Source organism: Thermobia domestica, chromosome 5, assembly GCF_964235325.1.
Source record: "Thermobia domestica chromosome 5, izTheDome1.hap1.1, whole genome shotgun sequence".
Classification (NCBI taxonomy): Eukaryota; Metazoa; Arthropoda; class Insecta; order Zygentoma; family Lepismatidae; genus Thermobia; species Thermobia domestica.
Window position 1 is genome coordinate 197,927,626 of NC_137458.1, and position 27,807 is coordinate 197,955,432.

The following is a 27,807-nucleotide window of genomic DNA, read 5'->3' on the forward strand; positions in this document are numbered from 1 at the left end:
TAAATTTCTCGATAAAAATCAAAACTGGGCCAAAACTGAGGCTTATACAGACTAGCCATTTAATATTCACTTCTTCTGCGTATGAAAAGTATTAGAAATGTAATATATTTTAGTTGAAAATAGAGGTTAGGAACTATTACGGAAATGAAAAATGACTTTATTCATTTTTCTTTGTCAAGTTCCAGTTGATTTCATAAGCAATTTTCTAATTTTGTCCCCAACATTTTGTGTCGTCTCGTGAATACCAATTTAAAACTTACAGAATCAATTTCTGATCAAAAAATATCTGATGTAATTTGACTAACTGTACAATGTTGCCAACTCCAGAAATAAAAAATAATTAATTTTGAGGAAAAATTAAGAATTTTCTCAAAATTTGTTGAATAAATTTTCTTTCGCATGTAATATTGCAAATAAACTTACACAGTTTTAAAGCCTGTTCCTTTGCTTAAAATGCATGGCATAACCGGTTGTGTTAGGATAAATGGTTTGTTAGTTATTCCGCTTTAACGAAAAATGGAGGAAAAATTAGACAAATTACCCGATTTCTAAAGGTTAAAGACGAATTTTAAGGCGATTTTTGACATTTCGGGAAAACTAATGTTATGCACATTATTAGTACTACCAAACGATATTAAAAAAAGAAAAAAAATCAGATAAACGTAAAGTTGGTCAAAATTTGTCACCCAGTGTAATTATTTATATTTGAAGGTCAGATAATCGGGGATAAGAGTCGTCTTACGCATTCTTTTGCAATGTTTGCTTAATATATTGCCAAACATGTCTTGAGGATGTGAACTGTAGCACCTTTTATGTATTGCGAGCAGTGGCGGTTTTAGCGGGTAGGCACGTGCCTACCCCAAAATTTTGAAAAATATATAAATACTAAAAGATAAAATAAAGAGTAAATATATTTTCCACTTTTTATATTAATGGTAAATAATTATTTAATAAACAGCATCAACCACTACTGTAAAAGTATTTTCCTATTGTCATTAATCAATCAAATGTGCATATGTATCCATACGCGAGGGAACGGGCCTACCAAAATTAAAATCCTAAAGCCGCCTCTGACTGCGAGCCTTAGTACGTTGGAGATGAACTACTGGAAAACTGAATAAAATTTTGTTGTGAAATGACTTGATACTAGACAAAAGTAAGTTTGTTTTATCTTCGTTTCAGCTACAATGTCAAACGGCTTTCTTGCAACTGAGTCAATCAATTTTCCATTTCTCTGTAGGTAGCTTTTTTAAAATTACATTCATTTTTAACGAACAAGATGTGAATAACACTGTTAATAAGAGAACTGTATCTAGTCATTTTTCCGAGAAGAACAAGTAGAATAACATCTAAAATTTACGATAAAGCTGAAAGAAATAGTTATTCTTTTTTACAGAATGTGTTACAATTACGAAAGAAAAATTCTCTTGAAGCAATTCCTCCCTGGACAGAATTCCTCGTCTCGAAAGATTATGCAGAACGGGAATTCCATTAGATCATTTAGAATATTTTCTACAAAGTGCTGGAGGGCCTTTAGGCAGAACGGGAAGACACCATTAAAAATCTTGCTATTTTGGTTTTTAAAAGATTTTGGATTATTGTTTTTAAGTGCCAAGAGAATAAAACAACTTACTTTCGAAAAGATAAATTTTCAAGCAAAGCACGCAACGCAAGATTGAATGGAAATCAACGTTTACACGCCTCTGGTCGTCACAACAACGTTTGATCAATCGATTCCAGCGATTTCATCTCGACGTCACTCCAAGCATGAGAAAGTCGACGCTAATTGGCTCTGGCTGAGGAAGGAAATCAATGCAATCGTTCGTTGCATCAACGAATTTCAATATATATATATAAAAGCTAATTAAAAAGACGATAATAGTATACGACCTTAATGGAAGATTGTACCCCCCCAGATCTTTTGAACACCCCCCTAAGTTCAAAATTCTGGATAAATCACTGGCTATAACAAATGTTGGAAACCCGTGCCACTCACATCCCAGTGTCGGTCACACACAGATGCACCCCTCCCAGAAGACTGGGATTTTCCGTAACTACTAACACACACACACAGGGCCGGATTTCCCAATAGGCCTGGTAGGCCCGGGCCTATGGACGCAAGCTCCCAGGGGGCGCACGGGCGAGAGAAAAAAAATAAAAAATATCTAGAAATAAAATTAAATAGCCATAACTTAACATATTTTTTGAATTGATTTTTAAAAATCAGGCTAATAAAGCATTCTGATTTTGAAGTTCATTAGAACAAATAATTGTTGGTAAAGTTAAACTATCTTTCAACATTATGCAATAACTTCGTTACAAAATTGATCTCAAACACGGGAGAACTGGTTGTAGGGATGTAGTTGAGCGGTACGCATCGTATTGCCACTGCTACTAGGCTGGATCGGCGCTACTTCTCGGAGTGATTAGGGGCCCATGCGCCGTGTGCGTGCCAATGTTCAAATCACTGCTCCAGACTAGTAACTTTAACCAGACTAAGGGGGCGGAAAAAATTATTGGGCCTAGGGGCGCCAAAATGCTAAATCCGGCCCTGCACACACACACAGGATCCGTTATCTTTGCAAGTCAATAAACAATACTTTCGCACTACTAGCTACGGTTGCTCTCTGCTATGAAACCGTGCTGCTTCCTGGTGCTCGAAATCGTTACCATGAACGTGAAACGACCTTCTGTACAATTAGGCCATAATACCTAGACTAGTGGTTCTCGAACTTGTTGTTACTGCAACCCACATTAAATAATAGAAAGTATTTTGTGGCCCACCTACTTTTATTCAAATACACATTGACATTCTTTCTCTGTAACTGTATCATATGAAATTGTACGCATGCATAAAGAGGGTTACAGTGTTTCCATAGAAAGATGACAGCTAACACTACTCCCTACGTAATACCCTATTTCATGACAAATTCTGACTCACCCACCAGGCACGTAGCCAGGATTTCGTGAAGGGGGGGGGGTCCGTGACATGAAATACTGTGGTCATCACACCAGGGGCTCGATCATTCTAAACTATTTTACTGGAACATATATTGGTTCGTTTAGCCACGATTTCGTAACCGGAGGGAGGGGGCGTGACAAATTCTGAAGGCCCAGGAGCTCGATCAATTTAAACTACTTTACTATCAATATTTTTTGGCCCGAGGATATGTTGGTAAGTATATTAATAAACTATGACAAAGTCTCAAGTAAAATAAAATAAAAAAAACCTTATTGAAAAAGATTTTACAATATTTACATCCTTCCTCTGTTTATTCAAATATAACAATTTTCCTTTCATTATGACCTCAACTATTATAAAAAGTACATATTCACTATTATAAAATGTACTGTACATAATAATGTCTTGTAAAATATTTTTACAATATTTGCGTTCCTTTTTCTGTTGAATCAAATGTTAACAGAATTTTCTTTCCACATATATTTTTTGTTTTTATTATTCCGTCAACAACTGTCTGTTTCAAATGACAAGTTAAAGGAGCAGTTGAAAATTGTTTTTCAAATAACATGTTTGATATTGCAAGGATGTGATGACGAAAAACTGATAAAAAATGTCCACGCTGTTACACATCCGCACTACGGTTTCGGAAGCTTGAAATCTCCCTGACTAGTAGCAGAAATTCTGAGAATTCCGCAACTTTTCTAGAAATTTCAAATTCCCTGACTCTTCCAGGATATATCGCTCACCTCGCAACCATGTATTGCAAGTAATACAAATTTCCTCATAAGAAAGAGTAACCAAAAGCTTCCTGTAGTTTATTTTTAACGCTGATCCTTCTTTTTCTCATTTCATTTTGTTTCATCCTTCCTTAATTTTTTTTATTTCTGGTCTCGAAGGGGGGGTCCGGACCCCCCTCCCCTTGGCTACGTGCCTGCACCCACTATCTTTCCATCCTAACACACAATCTCTACTGACTCTACAACAGGGCCTGGCTCTGAGTAACCACTTCTTGTTCATCTTAACAAACGCTCCCAAATTTCATTCTGCATATAACAAACGCTCCCAATATACTTTACAACATATATTTCTGCATCAAAATAAAACTTTTATAATTAAAAGGAAAATTTCTCGCAACCCACGACCCACACTGAGAAACACTAACCTAAACGATTGTGACGCAGAAATCATTGGATATTATTTATTAGTTTATCTGCAGATACAAAATGATTTATTGCACATAATGTGTTTACTGAAAAGATTTCAGATGCAGCGAAATGGCCACTTTACACTGAAATATTAACAAAAGAGCCACATTGTAAAGGAAATTTGATAAGGGCTATCTGTTAAAGGATTTCCGACATTCGCCTGGTGGAACTGAAAAATCACCTGTCAGGATCGGAATAAAAATTCGAAGCTGGATATCCCCGATTACGAAGCGTCAACGCTTACTATTAACCTACGTTCGCTAGGCAAATATGACCAATTATTTTTCTGTTCAATTTTCATGAAGCAAAGGGTGTACTTTTTGAATTAGGATTAAAAATTATCACTAGTACGGTTTCAATAGACAACTAATAGTTCACGCTCAATATTTCCGCCCATTTTTTACGTGTTACTTGCAAAGATTATTCGGAGTTAATGTCTTGTTCATTTCAGGTTATGATTACTATTGGAAATGGAGTTTTTCCTTTCTTAAAAAAAGACAATTTTAGTTTGTTTGCGAATATTCCAATAAAGTTAAGAATATTGACACATTTTTCAAACAAAAGATTATTTAACGATTTTTTTTTGTTAGTAATCTTTACTCCAGAACTGCAAACTGATCAACAACTAATATATCCGCGTTAGAGACAACCTTTTCGTCCCATATGTTGTTGAATGAAAATGATGTCACTCTGGAGGTACTCCATCAGATAGTGAACTCATTCTGAGAAGCATTGGAAAGCTGCTAGGTTTTAAGAATGATGCAGAACTTGCTCCAGAACAAATACATGTTGAACAGTATCTCCCTCAATTTCTAGCCGTTGCGACTTTGAACACAAACCGTTAACAGACCTCGAGGAATATTAGTAGCAAGAGATCAACAGAGACAGGAACCGACATCATAACCGTTTCAACCATTCGTAGTTCCTTGGGCCTATTGTTCACGAGCCACCTTTTTCCTTATTCTTCCCCATTCAAGGCAGTCATAAACGTGACATTGAGATTAGAGTGATGAATGAAGGGAATAAGAGCCTGTTAAATTTGTGAGCGCAATGACAAATGTGATACTGATTGAGGCAGTGGCGTGGCGTGACACTTCGACGATTGTTGATATTACAAGTATCTAGTTTTCCAATATCAGAAAATCTAGCACTTTTTTTCTTTTAGTGTATCAACTATTTCAAACCATAGGCATTGGCATCGATTTTTTTAGGGGGGGGTTCAAATCCCACTTCATTTACGTTGATCTTTTTGTAAAATGGGCTATTCAGGCAGGGGCGTCATTTCAGACTTCGCTTGGGGGGGGGCAAGAGCACCACGGATATAAAATTTTCACGTTTTGTACTAGTATATCAGTAGACAATCGATTAAAGTATATGTATTCCTCAAACTCTTGGGAGGGGCAATTGACCCCTCCTGCCCTCCCTAAATGACGCCCCTGTATTCAGGTTCTTTCATTTTTTACTAAATATAATCGAAACCGTTTCTCAGTAATCTTAGATATTCTTCAAAGTCATCTATTTTCTTTCTGCAGTAACTTCATCATGAATTTTATTTTGTAAGATATTGAACAAGATTTTTTATCTTGATCCTGTAACATAAAACAGTTCAAGTAAAAAATTGAAGTCAAAACTTTGAAGGGTTTGATATAATTTTGCTGCACGAACTCTGGTTTGAGAATCCCATTCACCGATGTTTTCGTCATGGATTTAAACAGTCCTAACAGTTCATCTTTAAAGCTATACAGCACATCATTTATCCTACTTCTATAGTTCCATTTTATGTTTGGAGCTGTTGGGATACTTTTATTGACTATATAGTCCAAAGCATTTGTTCTTTTTGAAGACTTCGGGAAAAAAGAAGCAAGCAACGACATAGTTAAAGAAAAAAAAAACAACTCTTTTGTACAGTCAACGGACTTTTCTAAAACTAAATTAAGCCTATGGGCATAACAATGAAAAAATTAGACTTCCGCATATCTTTGTTTAATAAGAGGCTGCAGCTTCCAACCTCACCAACCATAACCGAAGCTGCATCGCATGTTTGAGCAACAAGTTTTCCGTATTGAAAATTAGTCAGACAGTCAAACACAATTTGGGACAGTCAAACTACGGTATGATGAAGACAATTGCACAGTTCTTTCTCAAACACATCAAGCTGCATCAAAGTGCAAATTCAACTAGTAGGCTAGAGCTAGAAATTTGCTGAAATGAAAGTTTTCTCTACTAAATTAAAAACAAAATATTTTCAACTTAACTAGCATAAATCCTAAATAATAATAAGTAGTCAAATTAGAAGCAGCGCCGGAAACATTTCTACTTCTCTCTATCATTACTATTCCCTCTTGATCTTGAAACAGTTCAAATAGCACAATTTGTTTCACCGATGGGCATTTTTGTATATTTAATGACACGCTTCAGAGACTGACAATATCTTTGCTCTTTCAGGCACGAGACAACTACTATCTAATTTTTTTCTAGCGTTTAAACAGAAAGAAAATCTCAATAATAATAATAATAATAATAATAATAATAATAATAATAATAATAATAATAAACTCCAATAGCTCACATTAACAGTCAACAAGAAACTTGATTTTGAATCAAAGCAAACTTATATTAAATTTGTTTGTTAGAATATCCTATGGAATATATTCTTGTTCTCTATTGGTATATTATTCAAATTTAATGGTAACGTATTAATATACAAAGTCATACGAAAATGATATTTTAACATATAAATAATGCACTTTGGAACATACAGTCTCATAGTGGCAGATGTTCAATGCTTTTACTATGAAAAACCTGCTACTTATATTTGTCTGAAATTGTATACTGTTAAGACAATGAAATAATCTTACGAATACGGAAATTACAGCCAAATTTCCATCCTTGGAATGGGAAAGCAAACGAAACAGTATAGTACAATCACTACCAGCTCGATCCTCTTTAACGAGTAGAATAAACATGCTGATGATATTCTAGATTCTCCTTGTTTTGACAAGGAACGTTCCTATTTTTTCCTGATCCACTCAGCCGAAAGGTAACATAAGATTCATTCCGGAAGTCCAAATACGAGAGCGCAGGATGCTTCTGGCTGGCACGCTGAAAGGTGCTTCGGGAGTGAATGACCGCTATCGGGGTTCGCGGTATCTCTGAAGTCTACGGTATCAACAACAGTATGTTCCTATTTGGCGCTGGCATGTTGCGTTCATTCACATTGTAGATGCGGCATAGGTCGTCTGAACGTTTTTAAAAAAAGAAAGAAAAGGAAAATATGTAAACATCTTCCCATGTTGATGAAATTTAGAGACATGGTTTTATATTAAATAAAAGATGTGGGCTTAGAAGTAGCTATCATTTGTAATTTTTTCATTTGCAAAACTGTCATATTTTTAGTTACCGCCAGTAACAGCAGTACACACATCCCTGGATTAAGGATAGTGAAAAGTAGTTTGATAGAAACAGCCGCCTAGTAGTTGTGGAAGATATGACTATGGAGGCTATTGAGAGTTATGAATTATGATAACTTCCACCCAATCTACGTAGATTTAATAATCTGAAGGAACCGAACACGAACACTTAACTTGATGTTGACGCCGGGGATGGTTTTATTCATTCATACTATTCTGATCTCTCTATATAGTATGAAGTGATAGGATGAGATGCGGGAGGAACATTCGCTGAGAATGCGAACATTAAGTTTGCTGATAACTTTGTCCCGTATCTGTTCTCACAGGCGGAAGTTTGAAAACATGGTACAGTTATTAGGATTAGGAATTAAGATTTCTGGGCTGTAGGCATCGAAGGTCATTTAGCCTGTCACGTATATGAGTGGTGATGTCCCTCGGCGAGCACACTATCCAATGAAAGGGACGGAAGAAATAGGTACCATTTGTCTGGTGTGAATGAGGGGAACCCAGGAAAAACCTTACTCAAGATGGCTGGCCTGAAAAAGCTGTTACGCTTTTTTGACCGAGTGTCCTCACTGGGAATCTCGGTACAATTATTGATCGTATTGATTATTCAGGAACAATCTGGCTACAATCAAGTCATCCAAGCCTGAGGCAGAATATTACAAGACAGGGGGTCTAACCAATGCATCCAAACTTCTTCGAGAAGAATAGATGGTGCTATTTCCATTTCATTCACTGTTTGGCTTTTTTAGTGACAAGGAAATTATGTGGAAGGGAGAACTACGAGTAATACTTAAACGAAGTTCTACAATAACATGCTGTTCTACCGATAGAACTCTAAAACAGATTGTGGAATATTGGAAAGGGAAGCTGAATATTATAAACATGGAGCTTGGGATATCAATTGTGGAGTATGGAAAGATTCACGCTATAAAAATCAAGGCGAATATTCTCAAGAATCAAAAGCTGTCTATTGAGTTTCCCAATTATATCAGTGAATACACAAGAAACTACTTCGAATTCGATGCTACCGCTCAGTTCAATAATTTACAGTATGTCGTGCCTGACTTTATTGTTGTTGCCTTCTAGACAGGGCGTGAAAGTAGTGATCAGTTAAAGGACGCAAGTAAGTTCGAACATTGCAGCGTGAAAACCCTTTAGCTCAAAAATGTTTGAAACTAAGTATTTTCTACAGAATCTCAATCTAAATTATAGTCAGCATAACTACCTGAAAGCACTTTAGTCAGCATACACTGCATTGAAATTTGTACGTATCTCGAAGTTCTACTCAGCTGAAGAAATCTTCGCCACCCGCTCTGTATATGTCTAACACAAGCGAAAACAAGTGGCAATTAACGATCAAACATCTATATGGATCTTTGTAGATTTTACTGAATCAGTTCCTGATTATATCATATGTACTGTTATTTTTAGTTATCCTGTACAAGTGAGTAGTTATTTTTTATTTTATTATTATTATTATTTATTGTTAATCTTTCCGTAAGCGAAAACTGAAAACTTCAAAAATTTTGTGGACTGGACAGTAGGAAGAATCAAGTTTCCTTGCAATGCTTATTTTGATGTTAAACTCGAGAGTCGTTTTGAAATTAAAGTTAACGATACCCCAAAAGAAACACTTCCTCCTGTTGTATTTATAATCACGCAGTAAATGAAATTTTAACAATCATTAAGTCATCAGAATAATTTTATGCACAAAACATCTTCAGTTTAAAGCTTTTTCATTAATGATTTCAGTGTGGATCAATGCGCTTTTCTTTTTTTTTTCTTTCTTTTTTTTCATTTTTTTTTTTTTTTTGTCATTCTTGTTTGATACTATATTCGAAGTAAATCACTGCAATAAAGTTGAGCTCTAAGATTCATTTGATAAATGAGGGTACCTACGAAACAAAAATTCATGCTATCTGGTTTCAAAAAGACGTCGGGGAAACTGATATCTCTTATCGAAAAGTGTACGTTTCTATTGGAAGAAATGTCTCGCCTCTTGGGTAACCCTATTGATGGACCATATACTTCTTAGTTTGTACCCCAATTGTACTTACGATTTGCACATTCGTAGCGAATACTTGGTTATTTTGGATGAAGCCAGAGACGGAGTAGACATTTAACAGAAATCTGGCTCCTTACTGAGTGCAAGAGAGTGATTCATCTTAGTCACACTCAGATTTACAGAATTGATTATAAATGTCATGACGATTTGCTTTTAGTTAGATTTTTCTCATTGATTCTTTAAGAGCTTCTGGGTGTATTAAAGATTTAAAAAAAAATGTTTTAGGATAGCGAATTATTGCAAACCCTCGTACATTCTATTTCTATATTAAATTTCAAGGCATCTCGGAATGTTTATTAATAAAATGAAATGTATAATGTTGAACGAATTTTTCTAAAAGAATAAGTAATATTTCATGAAATCTGTCAAGCGATTAATAATAAATAAAGAAATAATATTTACTTTTATTTATTTTTGAAACAGAACTACAGTTTACAAGTAATCAATAACACAAACAAAATAAAGTACTGACACTAAAACTAAAATGTGAAGAACTCAAAAAAAAAAAAAAAAAAAGTACTGAAAGAAATAAAATACATACTCTCAAAAAGTCAGATGAATGAAAAACAGGAACTAAAACAATATAAATCAACATGCCGAGATTAAACAGCATTATTAAGATCTAACGTTTCGTAACGTATGGCAGTGGTTGTGAATTATATTAAAAAGTATAAAATTACACATATGCAATCACAGTTTCAAACTTAGTTTTTTTTTCTTTTTTAAATAGAGCTAATGGAATAGCCACTTTATCTCGTTATTGTAGTTTTGCATGACTAAATATTGTTTGATGTAGAATACATCATAACTATTCGAATTTAAAACAAAGTTTACATTTTATAATATGAGACTAATTTAATACTGGAAATAAGTCCGTTAAAATATAACTATAAAACGTTACTTTCATATTTCTATAACAGGATACTTAAAATACGTAATACATTCATTTGAACATATACAAAGCATAAGTGTCTGTTGATACAATGTAGAAATTCTCATATAATCGTTATCAATGTTTTTGCAGTTCCCGACTTCTCTGTCTCTTTCAACTTTTACATACACAAGGCAATATGAAAGCTTATAATGAAAATTCCGAAGAAAGACATACCATTTGATTAACGATCCAAAAACCACAAGGTGCTGTTTATAAAGATCCAAATTTGACTGCTTTCAAATATGAGGACTAAAGTATTTTGAACATAATTAAAATCAGAAGAAAAGGTAAATATTACAACACAGTATCTTTCAACAGCGAGGTTGTAAGGAAACTTGAAACTACTGGGTAACTACACCTAGTTCTTGGTATTTCAAATCTGATTTTTTAAAATAGCACAATTCTCCATACAAGAGGACATTAGCTTTACTTATGCTTTTAACCTTTGTATTGTTTTTATTGAAGTTTACAAATTGATACAAAGCAGAATTAAACGCTACGAAGTAATTTTTACTAAGATTTTGTACCCCATTTTTAGATTTTTGTTTTAGGAAATCGACATTCTACGTTGACCTTATATATATATTAAATCTGGGTATACATTCCCCTAATTTTCATTCACGAGGTAGCTTGGAGTATGAACATAAAATGCGCTTTTAATATACATTCAAGAAAAATGTAAGCGCTGAAAAACATTTCACGATGATGTTTCGCAAAAATTAAGTTTTGACTAGAAATATTGTAAGCATATTTGTACTACATTCAATGTTCAGACTAGCTCAACTTTGAGATTTAATACCGTCAACATACTCTAAGTGTATTAATTAACATAGTTCAAACTTCTACAATCAATACATTTCGAATGACCATACTCTCAAATATACACAAACACTATAAGGAATTAAAGACGTCATCAATTAGCTGTTTTTTATTGATTCTTGATTTGAACTTCGTGATTAAAACACAACTTATGTACGTAAAATGAATTTTGATTCTTACACGAATCTTCGTTTCGTTTTTCACTTTAAAATAAATGTTGCACAATTTTAACAACTGATGTAAAAACACACACACATACATACATATTTTATATAAACATTGTTTCAATTTCATATTGCTTTATTGAAAACCATTTAATTCATGCAGCCTAAACATCACACTTTCGAGACATAATAAATCTCCATACTTATTCTTTCACCTCATGAACAGAACTTAATATCAGTTCTAAAAAATTATACACACTGCATACTTTATAGTATTAAAAAGAAAACCAAAGGAACTGCAGAATATGCTAATTTTCTCTTCACATTAAATGTTTTCCTTTTTTTCAGGTGTTCAGTATCCTCAAAATTGAATCCGAACTTGTTTTACTGGAGCTGTGAAAATCACTCGAGATTCCTGGAAGGTATTCTGCATAAATTTCGGCAGTAGGATTACTGTTACGGAAAAACAACAAACAAAACTTAATCCTGTTTATCCAATTTTTCTTCAGCTGCACTTGCGGACTGAGCTTTCGCAAGTTCTTTTCTTCGAAGCTGCCAGTCGACTACTAATCTGCAAGTTAACATGAAGAAAAATACCTAGAAAGATAAAGGAAAACAAATTTTAAATTTGAAACTGTTCTGCATAAGGTACATCATGTATTTTCCCATTATAAGAAGAAAAAATGATTTTATTTTCATCACCAATGAAGAATAAACAGGAAAATGGGCAGCGACTGCTACTACTGATAAATTAAAATAACCTTTAGAAAAAACAGGTCACTGTACAATAATAATAATAAAAAGAAAAGGATAGTTTCTGCAATATTAAAATTTCCGGTTTTATATTAATTTCATCTTGTACGCAGAAAAGATATGCAAGACTCTCCGATATAGTTTCAAGTTTTTCATTTGTATATTACTGAGCTATTGATTCAAATGTATATACATCTCAAACTCAAGAGGGCAACTACCCGCTTGCCCTCCGGAAATTATGCTGCTGCTTGCGCAAATTACTAAAGAATTAGTTTTCTTGGATGAACATATTTCCATACTGCTTTTTGTTCAACAATAAAAATTAGCCTGTGTTGTATTTGAAATTTCACATGAAGACGAAATAATTTGTAAAAGAAATTCCACATTCTTTGAAAAGTCACTTGTTTCTCGCACAAAGTTTACGGTTGAGATATCACTATGTGGTTCTTTAAACACTTCGAACAATTCAACATAAGTTTTGTCATTAAATAAACGCACTATAGCAAAGGTTCTAATATTATGAAGATACACTGATGTTGAAGATTCAACGCACATTGTTTACACGATATTAGATTTAGGTGTAAGTGTACAATTATACTTTTTAAGACACAAAGTTTACTACATGATACACAAAAATTACCACCACCAATGTTCGAATACATTTTTTAAAACTATAAATACAGTTCACAATTTTTCATAACCTTTCTACCTATCCTTATCCACCAACGTCTACTAAGTTTTCTAAAAACGTGTTATTTTCACTTAGTTCAATATATGTATGATGGAAAGTAGTCCAATAATATGGGATTTTACGTAAGTATAAAAATACATTCTTCGACATCAACATCCAACGTTACATCTTTCTTTGTACATTGCAATTCTTCTAGTGTCATATAAAAACAGTCACGTCCCATTTGATTTGCACATCCTTCAGCACATTCCGTACACAGTAATGCAGTATCTGTTTTCATAAATATATTGCTTCTTTCACGCAGTCATGATTCACTTGATTACTCGAACATGTGCAGGCTAAGCTCCAGAACACTGCAGGTGATGCCGGTGGTGACGGCGACAACATCGGTGAAGGAGTCTCTGTGCGCTGAACCTCTTCAACAGAAGATTATGAAAATATTTCACCATCGGATGATCACGATAAATAATTAACGTTTTTGTAATCGATAACCAAGTACGATGACTGTGATCTCTGGTCTTTTGTTTCTTCGCCGGAGATTGTCTCGTCCATTATCTCACTAGTAACTGTCTCTGATCGACTCATCGCTATTATATAAATGTGAAATTCTCTTAAGATTGAGTATTTAACCGTTTACGTCACAATAAAATGGCGTCTTCATCCACTCAACGTCACTCATACTACATTAAGTTCGTCACAAAGGTGTCCAAACTCATGAGGTCGGCGCTCACGAGTTTGGAACTCACGCTCACTCGACCTCAACCTCACGAAGTGAGCGTGAGGTCAGACTGATGAGGTGAGCGTGAGCTCAGACCGGTGAGGCGAGCATGAGGTCGAAATGAGTTTGTGAGCGTGAGGTCTAAATTAGTGTGAGCGCCAGGTTAGGTCAGACTGATGATGTGAGCGTGAGGTCGAAATCAGTTTGTGAGCGTGAGGTTGGATCGAAGTAGACACCTGGTTTTTCCAATAGCAGGGAGAAGTATATTGTGATTTTTGTTCTCTACACAAAAGCTTTTTTTTTCTCTATCTGAAGATAACACCTGCTGTTGAACGACCATACAGGGAGTATCTTTGGTCCGCTATCTTTTTTTTTTCATTGGCCAACTTGGGATAGAAGTTTTAGTGTCTTTGTGATCAGGTATTTCTTATAAGCAACTAGAAAATAATCATGGAATATCTTGATGTTTTGTCAGGCACACTGGAGTATTTGGCCTCGAAATCCGGTCAAGAATATTTATTATTTAGTATCATAAAATATCCGATTAAATTAAATTGCTTTGTATTTACCTACATTTTTAAAGATAAATTACCGCCAAAACTGGTTTGAATATTTTCCTTTGTCATTTAACTATAGTTTTCTCTTGTAATTTCACTTGCCATTGTTTAATAGGGATTTTGTAGGCTAAGTCAGTGTTTTATTCACGAATTTTCTAGGGAAGAGGGGAATCTTGAATCTTGAGCTAGCAGTTAATCACATTAGAATTGCAGCCCTCCCCCGCCCTCGGCCGAGGGGAGCCCATCTCTCCAACTACTTGGGCGCAATTTCCCCCGGAATATACTATTCGCCCCCAAAATAGTGCTAAAATTCTTAGCGAGATTCCCCCTCCCCAATGAGTTTCCACACTGGTTTGATTGTCGAATACATTGCAGGCTACATCAATTAGTAGCCCTTGTACATTCTTTCTAAACAGGATCAGCCAATACAGTATTTTCTTCCACCTTCCGTCATAATTTTATCCTTTCAAGCCACAGAAAATACATTCATTCACATTCATAGTTGCCGTTCTTAAAAGGAAAATTATAGTATAATTAAAAGTGCGATTCTGTCATTTTGAAAGAAAATATGCCCTCCCCCCCCAAAAAAAGGCTAACGGGTGCAACTAACGCCCTAAAACCAACCTGTGGGCACCCCTGCCTGCTCCAAATAGAAAATAGAATTTACATATTTTCTGAGCGAGTATTTGAGAGACATAATTACATCTTGATAAGTATATAGAATTTCATATACAACGACTATTTACTTGCAAATAAAATTCATATAGTTACCAAATAATTGTTTTTGTATAAATATAACTACGCAGAACAGCCATAAATAAATGTTTTCTATTACTAGGGTAAATGTGCGTCTTCGACCACTTAACTCATTTTCGTATAATCCTTTAATCGTTGTTGAGAGAGCGGAACAACTTATGCGGATGCAACTAGCTCACGTGTGTTTCTAAAGCTAAATTTCATCTATATTTTATCCAGAACGGAGATAACTTATACCATTTATGTAATATTAGTCGGACAAATACCGATGATTGATTTATTTTTAGTGTTCGTCCAGGGCCGGATTTAATGTTTTGCCGCCCCTAGGCCCAAAAGCGTTTGGCGCTCCCCTCCCCCCGTCGATGAACAAAATTTTAACAATACAAAGTAATCATATAGAAAAACTTTTTATAAATATCTTCGTTTTTGTACAAATTTTAATGTATTTTCACTTTGTATCTTGTAAAGAAAGATTTGAATTGTTACAAATTCATTTTTTAAAGTAAATTTACAGATTGATTAATTTGAGTTTTACAATACGAGCTAGTTCAGTAATACAAGAAGTTCGTTTCGAATTTTCGACTGTACGTAATAGTTTTAATATTGAAAGTACTGAGAGTGTCTCTAAAATGACCAGGATAACTGTTTGTACTGTTGAAATTTATCTAGATAGACATTGGTAAGGTGGCAGATGTCGAGGGTCATATGCGAAAGAGAACTTAGGGAATGGGGCGAAGCGCATCATACGAACCGGCCTCTATGCAAATGTCTACTGCAAGTATAAGGTTAAAATTTCACTTAATTTCGATCAATGATTCAAGCCATAGATTTGCAAAATCAATTATTTCTTGGAGTGCTTCACATTACTTTTATTATTATTATTGATCTTTGATTTTTTGGGGGGCCGCGGTGGCTCAGTGGTACAGCGTTCACCTCTGGTGCGTAGGGACCCGGGTTCGATCCCAGCCCCCGCCAAGTAAACTTTGTGGTGGACAAACATCGTGTGCGTGGGTTTCCCGTTTCCTCCCCCTATTTCATCCATTATTTCATCATCACAGTCTCCTTTGCCCTAACCGGCGTAAGTGTGGGGCGTTAAACTCGAATATTTCATTTAGAATGAAGGGTTACGAGAGATGACAACTATTCTTAGACGCCTAACCAGATTCCAAAACCTACTTCTCGCTAGTTCTTAACTTTTTTGCAATATGTATTGAATCCGCAAGTTGTAATGTACTTCTATCATTTCCGATTTTTTCGGTGGAAAGATAAGGAGGTAACTAAAGGTATTCTTGGGGTGTTTAATTAATTGAAAGAAAAAAACCGCTTATTTCTATTAGTTTTTACTTTATAGTGATCAACGTTAGAACCGGACGTGGTTGATATCTGTCATTTTCAGTTTGAATAGAAGGTTAAGAGTGAATGTGAGAACTTTACTTAGAAAACTAAATCGATTCTTTTTAAAAAAATCACTATCTTGTTTTCTTATATAGTTTTTGATCTATGTAGATCAATACTGAGACTGAAAGTTGTAGTATATTTATATCACTTCCGATTTTAGTACATTGTTAAAGATGGAGATGCAAGGTCTTCTTGGGACGCTCGATCAATTGCAAGAAACCATGTTTCGCTATATGTTACTGTCTTTGCTCTATAGTAATCAATGTTGAACCGAAAATGGCTAATTTCTACCTCTACCCATGGCTAAATCATCTTCATTAACGAACTTTTCGAAATAATTATTTTCCCAGGATCGCGATCCCAGGAGATGGAATTCAATAATTCACTTGCATTTAGTAGTTCGCGTGTGAAGCAAAAGTCGTATAGGCGTACGAACTAATATTACAATATTGTAAATCCCAGTTGAGTGATCCTGATAAATGGACGTGGGTTTGTCATATTTGGTTGTATTAGGTAGTATTCCTGTGGAACAGAGAAAGTTGAAGTATTGAAAGTTTAGATCGTGTTATATGAATAGTTTTCGTTATGTTGAGAAAGTAGTATCGGTATACCATGATATTGGAAAGAAGAAAAAACCGAAAACTATCCAAATACTGAAAACAATCGAAAAATCGATATCGAAAATTCCGACATTTCAAACTATCGATCGATACATCGAAATATCTAAAGGCCTACCCACGACCCTGTGCACCAAAGGTGCGCGTGCTAGCCAATAGACTAGCGAGAAGGGCTGTGCCCAAACTCACGAAATCGGTGCTCACGAGTTCGGAACTCACGCTCACTCGACCTCAACCTTACGAAGTGAGCTTGAGGTCAGACTGGTAAGGTAAGCGTGAGGTTTAGTGAGCGTGTCAGACTAATGATGTGAGCGTGAGGTCAGACCGGTGAGGTGAGCGTGAGGTCGAAATGAGTTTGTGAGCGTGAGGTTGAGTGAGGTTAGATCAAAGTGGTCACCTCTGGTTTGTCAAAGTCACAAGCCAACATTTTCTTGATATATTTGGAAAATAATACGGGGCATTACAGAAAAACAAAGACGTGCAGTGCTAAGATTCTTCTCATGGCCTCCTTAAAGACATATCCTTCCCCACCTCAAACATTCGTACGAGATCTTTATCAACAATAGGCAGCATTTTACAACGGAAGAACAAGGACTCCCATTAGCTCTTCAAAACACACACCTGCGATGCAATCCCAAACTTTTTCCCCCTGATATTTTAGCTATTATGTGGTATTAAAAAACGCGTCCTTCAAAACACATTTGCAACACTTCAGGATGCAAAAGATCTATTGTCAAAAACTTTTTGACAATAATTAATAAGTAACAACGCATTATTCGAGAACTTTGTCAACAACAGACAGTATTATACAACAAAAAATATAAAGGTAACCAAGAATGTTCTGTAGTTCTTTCACCTACCATCTTCGAACATCGATATGTCACCTAAGACATACCTGGAAGATCAAAAATAGTCCCCATGAGCATCGACGACCTGACGACCTTCTATCAACATTCTGAAAGGCCATGGATCCATCGCGGTAGAACCTGGTGGACTGTGAAGCGAAGAAGGTATCAAGTGCATTTTGCACCTCTACTAAGAATTTGAACTGGCGTTCTCTAATGTAATTGTCCAAGGAATGGAACAAGTGATAATCGGACGGTGCAATGTCCGGGGAATATGGCGGACGCAATAGTGTTTCTCATTCAAGGCGTAGAATGGTGTCCCGGGTCATCCTAGCCACGCGGAGCTTAGCATAATACTGTAAAGGGAGGACCCCTTTGCGATTCAGAAGTGCAGGCTCCAGAGCTTAGAGTTTTTCTTGCACACGGCTCAATTGCTGACAGTACACAGTTGCACTGATACTCTGACCAGCTGGTAGCAGTTCCCGATGCACGATGCCGCGAGTAATCCACCAAACACACAGGGGGGCCATCTTCTGATGCAGTGCTGGTTTCGGCTGTTTTGGAACCGATTCATGAGATGCTAACCAATGATGAGCGCTGTGGAGCTTTGTACAGGGCTCACTTCTCATATGTCAACACCCTGTCCAGAAATGGCTCCTTCCTCAGACAAGACAGCAAAGAAACACGGGTGTCTGTTCGCGTTGCCTTCTGGCCCGGAGTCAAATCATGTGGAATCCATCGACCCAACTTGTAGTGCTTCCCAAGTTGATGGAGGTGCTGCCGAAATGTTTCTCCACTCGCAATGAATTGTAGTCCCAGTTGCTCACATGTCAGGTCACTGTTCGCCTCAATTGTTGCCTGAAAATCTTCATTTTGTACATGTGTTGGTCTTCCGGCACGTGATGCGTCTTCGAGTGTTTCTTCACCGTCCTCAAACTTGTTAAATAACCGCTGCACTGTCAACGTAGTCACGACACCCTCACCTAAGGCCTGGTATATCTTCCGCCCCGCTGCAGCGGCGTTTGACTCCAGTTTGAACTCGTACAGCAAATACACCCTTATGACGCTCTGTGGAGGTCCCATTTTCACTCTGTCCTTAAGCAAGTTCACGGTGTACTGAACTGCCACAACAAAGTAGTATGTTTAATATACCCACACCAACAACTGACCTTCGCCTTATCTCCATTCGCTTTCAACTCACGGTGTGAGGGCCAATTAAACACAGACCTCCACAAAAAGCGATAGAACTTTCTTGGTTACTTTTATAAGATGCTAACATACACGTGGAACACCAAAAGTTATTACAAATCTTTTCATAATAGTATCTCTATTGCCATACAAACAAAACAAAAGAACGTGCAGGTGTTCAAATTCATCTTAGAAAACTCTCCGATTACTACTCGAATAGAGATGACTGTAAAGATAACAGCATATATAATTATGGAAGACTTCCACTCCTCCTGGCTGCTTGAGAGTTGGTCATCACTTATATACTCTCCGGAGATCAACTTTTAATTAGGCTCCGCCCCTTCATTAAAAAGTAACACTTGTGTGACTTTCACTTTCACTTTTTAGCTGCATACGTGTCCAATTAAAAGTTTACTTTTTCGCTCGATACATTCTCTCCTCTAATTATCCTTATTTTCCTTATTATTTTTTTCTTCTCTTTCTTTCTTCCTCCTTTTCATTTCTTCTTCTGTAAGCAGAATCTTCTCCCATTCTTTATTTAATCCTGCATTCCAATTCATCACCTTGTCTCCTACCTTCACATAATCTCCCTGGCTTCCTTTCATTTTCTCACCAAAGTTCTGTTCTCTACTTCTATGACCTCTGCTCCTTCCCACCCTATTCTGTGGTATGTCTCTTTCTGATGCTTGTATATCGCATTGTTGTCCATTTTCAATCATACATCATCCTGGTGCTGTTTAATCCTTTCTTGCATTTTCTTTTTTTGTTTCTCGTATGTAAATTTTGTTACACTGCGCGCATCCTACTCTATATACTACTCCCCTTTGATCTTTGTCAGCTATTGCTTTTCTCTTGGTTCTGACTAGTTCAATTATTCTCTTTCTTCCTTTCCTGTACGTCCTAATTCCTGCTTTCAGAAGCATTCTCTTTATCTTCTCTGTTTCTTTGCCTAGGCTTTCTATTCCAAACCATTTTTTGTTCTTGTCTTCTTCCTCTTTCTTTCTCTCTCTTGCTGTGTTTCTTGTGACTCTATCCTCTTCGTTGTATCCATTTCCCTTAGTTGTGTCCAGAACTTCTTTAAATCTGTTTTCCTCTGTTCTTCATTTGTGTTCTTCTTTGTACCCTCATCCACATCACTTCGTTTGTGGCAATACATTTCCGCTGTACTCTCTTTTTTTGGTACACACCTGTTCACAAAAAGCTGGAAACTCCTTCAGAAACTAAGTCCGAAAAAGTGAGCCTAGATCCGTCACAATTCCCGCAGATCTATACACAGGGAATTGCATGTTCCCGCCGTTCTTTATATAGACACTAGCTGCAAACCGTACTGTCATCCGAGCGATGTGAAAATGTAAAAGCAAAATCAAACTACTTATTTCTGAGATTAATATTGATTGCACACTTCATGCATAGTTCCAATATGCAAAAACAATCATCTTCTTAAGTAGAAATTATTGAAAAAGACTTGTCTTAAGTAGAAAAAACTTCAAGTGTCAACCTGCGCTTGGAGCGATACAATTATCAAAATTATAACGCACTTCCTTCTAAGTTCTTCCGTAGCCAAGAGGGTTTAGTAATGCTGATTGTAATTTCTGAAGCGAAGGGCGACGGTTCGAGCCTCCGCGCGGAGAGTTCGTTTTTATTTCTTCCATTTTTTTTAATATATGGGAACACTGTTATAAATATAAATTTCTACTTTGAAGTGCTTGGAAAAACAATCAGACGAACTTTTCAAATCTCTGTTACATTTACTAGCCCGCCATTTCCAGAATTTATGTACGAAAACGTTAACACAGACGTCAAAAATGTAAATTATTCATGTTCCTGATATATATATATATATATATATATATATATATATATATATATATATATATATATATATATATGTGTGTGTGTGTGTGTGTGTGTGTGTGTTGTGTGTTACGCAACTCTGTAACACTTTTTTTTTCGTGAAAAATGCTAAACTACGAAAACATGACATATGCCTTGTCGCAGCAGACGAGTTTCTCCACTTAAGCCTACTAGTAACGAAATCACCTACACCCAAACAGCTGCAATTCATTCATTAGTCATGGCTCATCGTGGTCAGAATGTTCGCGAGCAGCTTACTGCTCTTGTTGAATACGGTGGTATGAGTGTGAGACAAGCTAGCGAACGTCTTGGTGTTCCCTGTTCTACAGCATATACTTGGTGGAAGAAATACTCAGAAACGGGTAACGTGTCTAGAAAACCTGGCACTGGCCTACAAAGGGTTTCAACCCCACATCAAGATCGGGTCCTAGTTGATGTAAGCCGTCGCAATCCTTTCATGTCATCCCGGCAGTTAGTGAGTGTGTCTCGTTTTCCTGGCTCCTTCCTCACCGCTCGGCGACGCTTTAAAGATGCAGGGCTTCACGCATATCGAGCCGCGTGTAAGAAGCAAAGTCAAAGTTGATCGACTAGCATTTGCTGAGGCAAATATAGGTCGTAACTGGGAACATGTAATCTTCACAGACGAAAAGATATCCTCTTCAGCAAATGATGGTCCTCTACTTATGTATAGACCCACAGGAAAACGTTACGATCCACAGTACATGCACAGAACGCATCGAATGGGGCATTTTACTATTCACTGCTGGGGATGGCTGTGTAAGGATACAGTTGGTGAATTACACCGTATAGAAGGCCGATTGAACAGCCAGAAGTATCTGGATATTGTGCAGTATGGATTGCTCCCCGCTGCAAGAAATTTATTTGAAGACGGCATTGTAGAAGTTCAACAACATCATAGCTCAATACATGATTCCCATCTAGTTCAAGCCTGGTTTCAAGAGGAACCCAATGTTGAGCTACTCGACTGGGTTTCAAGAGGATCTGACTTGAACCCAATGGAAAATCTATGGGCGGAAGTTGCAAGAACTCTACACGAAAATTGGCCTGATCCCCCACCAAGGACAGCTGACGCACTTTGGGAGCTAGTTTCTAACGCGTGGGAAGAAATAGCACAGGGACATCAATATGTCGCTAGCTTTGTTAACTCATTACAACAAAGACTAAGATGCGTCATCGAAGCTAACGGCGATTATACGATATATTAACCTGAATAAAGATTTGTCTTCATACCCAGGTGACCTTCGAGCTCTTTCAAGAGCTCACTGTTTTTCATTTTTCCTTTAATATTGCTTTCATTGGGACGTTTGCGTTTCGTCGGAATGTGCAATATATATTTATTTCTGCTCCTTTGTTTATCCTACACAGACGGTCTAGTAGTTTGCACGTGTGCCTCTGGTGTACGGGGTACTTACTGGGTTCTATTCCCGCTGGGAGAGGCTTGTTTTTATCTATCTGTGATAATTCTGTGTTCGTGCCCCTGTTGTTCAAGAAGTACTATAAAACTATAAAACCGAGTAAAACAATTACAAATAATAATAATAATACTAATAATAATAATAATAATAATAATAAAAACAGTTACTGAGGAACGTTCGGTAAGTCAGTTTTGTTTTAATATCTAATGCCTAGCGCGTTCGTTGTTGGGTCTTATAGTCGCGGATTCAATTCCCGTTAAGGATCCATTAACATTTTACTTGAACTAGAATTTATTTGCATAAATCACCCATCTTCTTCAGCCTAAAGGACGTAAACGTTTAGAAAAATATATGGTAAAAATGAAATAAAAAATAAGACAGTAATAATGCTATTAATCTGTATCTATCTACATAGGATATAAATGAAAAAGACGTCGTCTATCAGAACAAAAAATGGCTTAACCGTGTGAAATGATTTTTATTAGTTAACACTTTCACTTACCTCTGACTCATGGATACCCGAAGGGGACAGGGTGGTCCGCTCTCTGACTCACGAAATGTATACAAACAGAAATACCAAACATAATATATAACAACCATGAAGATAGCCTCTCCTAGAACATTTTAGGGTGCCATGCGCGGACTGGCTTGTTGTCATGCCATTTTTATTAAGATGCGTATCCTAACAGAGGAGAGGAGTTAAAATTTATGCCAAAAATAGAATATCTCACATTTGTGAGATGAAACTTGACCCCATGCCGTTAATGTCGCCAATATCTAGTGGCTCACTTGCCGTTAAATATCGATAGTCGATATAGCGACGCATCGAAAGATTGCCGCTAGTGTGTCCCTGGCGGCAGGGTTTCGTCGAGTCGAAATAGACATCTAGAGAAGGGGTGTTGCAGTTACCACCACGTAGCGGTGATGACTTCTTTTCGGTCCGTCTTTCGATTCGTCGCGGAGAATCGGCGAAGGAACCGAAACGACTTATCGCTAGTCATGTGCATGCGTTTATTATTATATATTAGTTTTTCCTGACGAGTGTTCCTAAAGTGAGCTCCGGGGTCACGAGTAACCCATGCTTCTACATCACAAGGTTGCTGTTTCGCGCCATTCCGGGAGAACTTTATATATATTTTGTAAGTGCTTTTTACTCATCTCAATGTAAATGAATCATGCATATAGGCTATTCAACATATTTTGGTGGAGTAATTTTCTAATTCATTGGCATTTCGTCGCGTCTCTGCCACCGGTGGTATAATTTTCAAAACGGAAGTAGGGCCACCGCGGATCGTTACAGTGGGGCCATCAATTTTTGGCGAAAGATCGCTAGTTACCCATCGATGGTCTACCGACGCTTACGGCACGGGGTAACTCTAAATTAAATTTAATTAGGAAATCACTACAGTTGCTATAAGAACTAGTTTTTGAACTTGGACTGTGTAATATTGGTCTTTTGAGGCAAATATTTCCTAAGTTCAACTCCGAGTATCTTCGGGAAACAGTAAACCAAAGATGATAGGTTCGAACCATAATCCAACGTTCACAATCGAAAACATTCTGTAAATCTGTATTTTCCTCTTTTAAGTGTAATAAGATATGCTGATCTGTTATTAACTGTACTGTAGAAACAATTCATCATTGTAATACTTAAGGATAAAGTATTTTGAAATTTATGTATACATGGGAGCACATGGTAGTTGCCTCAGTCCAGCTATAATCTATGCCCTCAATTTCCTTCGTGCAGTTCAAACCGATTTTTCTGCAAGCTGTTACACAACGACAATTAGTCTAGTTGTCTACGTGTCGAACTGCTAAGTTAAAGGACGAGGGATCGAATCTCGGAGATGGACATGTAAATTTTTATTACTTGCAGAATTATACATTTCACCCACAATAAAATGAGCATTAAAACAGTTTGTGTTTCCGTGGAAAAGTAAGAATTTATTTCAAGTTAAACTTGTGAGCAGTGAAGCAAAACGAATTGGGCTCATGGTTGTCCGAATACCTGACGATTTGAATAAATCAAACGACACGCCTTTAGTATGGAGTTAAAGAGCTTTCTGATACGTATAAAGAAATCTCAATGACCTAAAATCCATTGCGAAATAGGACCTACCAGAAGCTTCAACACCACGTCTGCGTCACTTCGGTGAACACTGTATCGAAACTTCCTATATAAATTTCACTCACTTGACGTCTAGTCAGTCGATCGTACTTGGTTTGTTAGCTAACTATATTGAAGGGGTATAGACGAAAAATATGCAAAATCCATTTTTCAATTTTGTCAGGAAACGAAGAAAATGTGACACCCTTATGTTTCAGAATTGTTAAACATTTTTTTTTTTTTTGGAGGGGGGGAGAGATTTCACTCATCTGCTGTTAGTGACTACTGCTGTTAACCATTGCTTTCTTCCATTTTTCATTTACACATCCTATCCTCTTTCAAATTCGGTTCCACATGCCATTCCATTTAGTTTCATATATTCTGTTCGATTAAATACACATTCCTCAATCTCTTGTAATATGTCCAAATTAACAAAACGGTTCTCTTGTCTTCTTTCTAATAATGATGATTTAGATTTCAAGAGAGTTAATTTTAAATAAACTTGCAACCAATTTGTTAATTACTACGAGCATTGAGTTCTTCCTCATTGTGTGTTAATATTCTCCAGTGTTTACATTCTAATAATAATAAATATTTATGCCACAATTAGATATAATTGAGTATACGAAGATGAAGTGGGTAATAAAGCAGTTCAAGCCAATATCTTACTTCAATCTGTATCGTAGATTACAATTATCGTTAAAAGAAATTGAATATTCGCATCCAAAATTGATTTTATCTAGGTAGGATGGATAAGGATGCGCACGAGACAAGATTTGAGGCCGTCTCGTCTCGACAATATGCTGTAAAAGTGATGTCTCGACTCGACAAATGTATATTTTTCTATTGGAAGAGATGTGTCTCGACTCGAATTTTGTCAGGAATATTCTGTCTCGACTCGACTCTGCGCATCCCTAAGGATGGACAGTTTGAAGAGCCCAGCATTCCAAAGCTGGCGGGGTAACCAATTACACCATTACGCAACATCTTTTCAGATACAACCATTATTATACACTTCATTTTCACAAGCTTCTTCTTATAATAACTATATCGATTTCCTACTTAAATTCAATTATATATAATTGTTTCTTATGTAGCAGGTAATATTCATGCTATACAGAATAAAACAAGTACACATTCAATGTAAATAAATACAAATGTAAGATATTACAGATTACTGGCATTGCGATTTAATCCGATTTTAAGCAGTACATATTTTCAAAATAATTGTTAAAATTACTTTATAAGAATCCAGATTATGAGGTACCCTAAGTTTTTGTAATGCAAAAAATACAAGCATATATATATATAGGTGTATTTTGGGGTACTTCCGGGCTTGATCCCCCCCCCCCCCGGAAATGTTATGTTTATTCAAATAAGATATTGTAAAGTGAATGAAGTATCTTGTAGAATGATCACATTTCCAAGAATGAAGTTAGCAACGCCCCCCGAAATATATATATATCTGAATAATTTTCATGTTGGACGTGTGGTTTTAGGTATTCAACTGTGTTCACATTTCTCATTTTAGCGTTTTCGTATATGAATTATGGACATGGCGGGCTAGTAAATGTGACAGGGATTTGAAAAGTCACAGTTCGTCGGATAATGTGTTTCCAATCACCACAGTAGAAATTTATATTTATAAAAAAGTTCTCATATATTTTTAAAAAAGGAAGAAAAACTTTAACTTTCCGCACGGAGGCTCGAACCGTCGCCCTTCGTTTCAGAAAGGTCAGTAGCAGAACTAAACCCGCTTGACCACAGACGCAACTTACAAGAGATAGTGATATAATATTGATAATAGAATCGCTCCAAGCACAGGTTCCTACTTGGAGGTTTAAATATCCATTTTCTGTCGTTTTCAGCAATTTCTACTTAAGATAATGGCTGACTTTTCATATTGGAACTGTGCATGAGGTGTGCAATCAATATTAATCTCAGAAATATTTGGTCTAGGAATTAATTCGTGCGGTTGGTACGCACACATTGAAGCTGTAGTACAAACACAAAATACATAAATACCTTAAGAAAAATACTGTCCATCGCTAGCCACCACTTTCGCCCATCTGTCAGGCAATGTACGGATTCGGTGGCGAAACAAGTCCTCATCCTTGGAAGCGATCCAGTCAGAGACCCATGTTTCGATATCTTCTGAAGAAGTAAACCGCTGTCCAATCAAATCGTTGTTCATGCAATCGAACAAGTAGTAGTTCGAAGGAGCAACGTCTGGTGAATACGGCGGGTGGGGTAAAACTTCCCATCCGACATTTTCTAAATAGGTTTTGACCGGTTTTGCGACATGTGGGCGAGCGTTATCATGTTGAACAATAAGTTTATCATGTCTGTTCTCCCATTCTGGTCGTGTTCTGGCCAGAGCTTGCTTCAAACGCATTAATTGTCGTCGATAACGTTCTCCATTCATAGTTTCACCCGATTGCAGCAGCTCATAGTACACCACACCTTTCATATCCCACCATATGCACAGCATAACCTTTGCACAGTGAATATCTCGTTTTGGTTGTGATGGACCTGGTTCACCTGGTTTCACCCAGGCCTTTTTTCGTTTAGGGTTCTCGTAATGGATCCACTTCTCATCACCCGTAATAATTCGATGCAGAAACCCCTTTCTGCTCTGTCGTTGAAGCAGCAATTCGCAAATGGTTTTTCGTCTTTCAACGTCTCTGTCTTTCAATTCATGTGGAACCCAATGTGACATCTTTTAAATCATTCCCATGGCTTTCAAGCGTTTGGAGACTGTTGTTTGATCAACGCCTAATGCTGCTGCAAGTTGTTCCTGCGTTTGACACGAATCCTGCTCGAGCAATGCTGTCAATTCTTCGTCTTGAAATTTTTTTGGCTGTCCAGCTCGCTCTTGGTCTGCCAAGCCGAAATCACCACTTCTAAACCGTGCAAACCACTTCTGACACGTTCGCTCAGCTAGAGCATGGTCACCATACACTTCCACCGATGGCTTTCAGTCGCACTTTTCTGCATGTTAAAGTAATGCAGCAGGACACCCCGCAAAAACACTTTATCAGGCACAAATTGCGCCATGTTCACTTAACTACAAACTGGTGTTGTTGACGCTTTAATCCACTGCCCTATACTACGAACGATACGCGATGACAGGGGTTTGCAACACATGTGTGGATACACGGAACTGTGGGACGCTCCGTTCGTTGCGCCATCTCTTGTCCACCCGCACGAATTAATTCCTAGACCAAATAAGTAGTTTGATTTTGTTTTTACATTTTCACATCGCTCGGATGACAGTACGGTTTGCAGTTAGTGTCTATATAAAGAACGGCAGGAACATGCA

At 36.8% G+C, this 27,807-nt stretch overlaps 1 protein-coding gene across 1 annotated transcript in view; it reads right to left on the reverse strand.

Annotated features, from left to right (window-relative positions):
* Positions 1 to 10,040: 10,040 nt before the first annotated feature.
* The window catches only part of LOC145686333 (putative acetylcholine receptor chaperone), a 99,117-nt gene continuing 81,350 nt past the window's right edge, over positions 10,041 to 27,807 (reverse strand). The window contains exon 4 of the mRNA XM_081759551.1: positions 10,041 to 12,162. Within this exon, the coding sequence (XP_081615677.1) occupies positions 12,046 to 12,162 (117 nt within the window). The 3' untranslated portion in view covers positions 10,041 to 12,045. The remainder of the gene's footprint in view (positions 12,163 to 27,807) is intronic.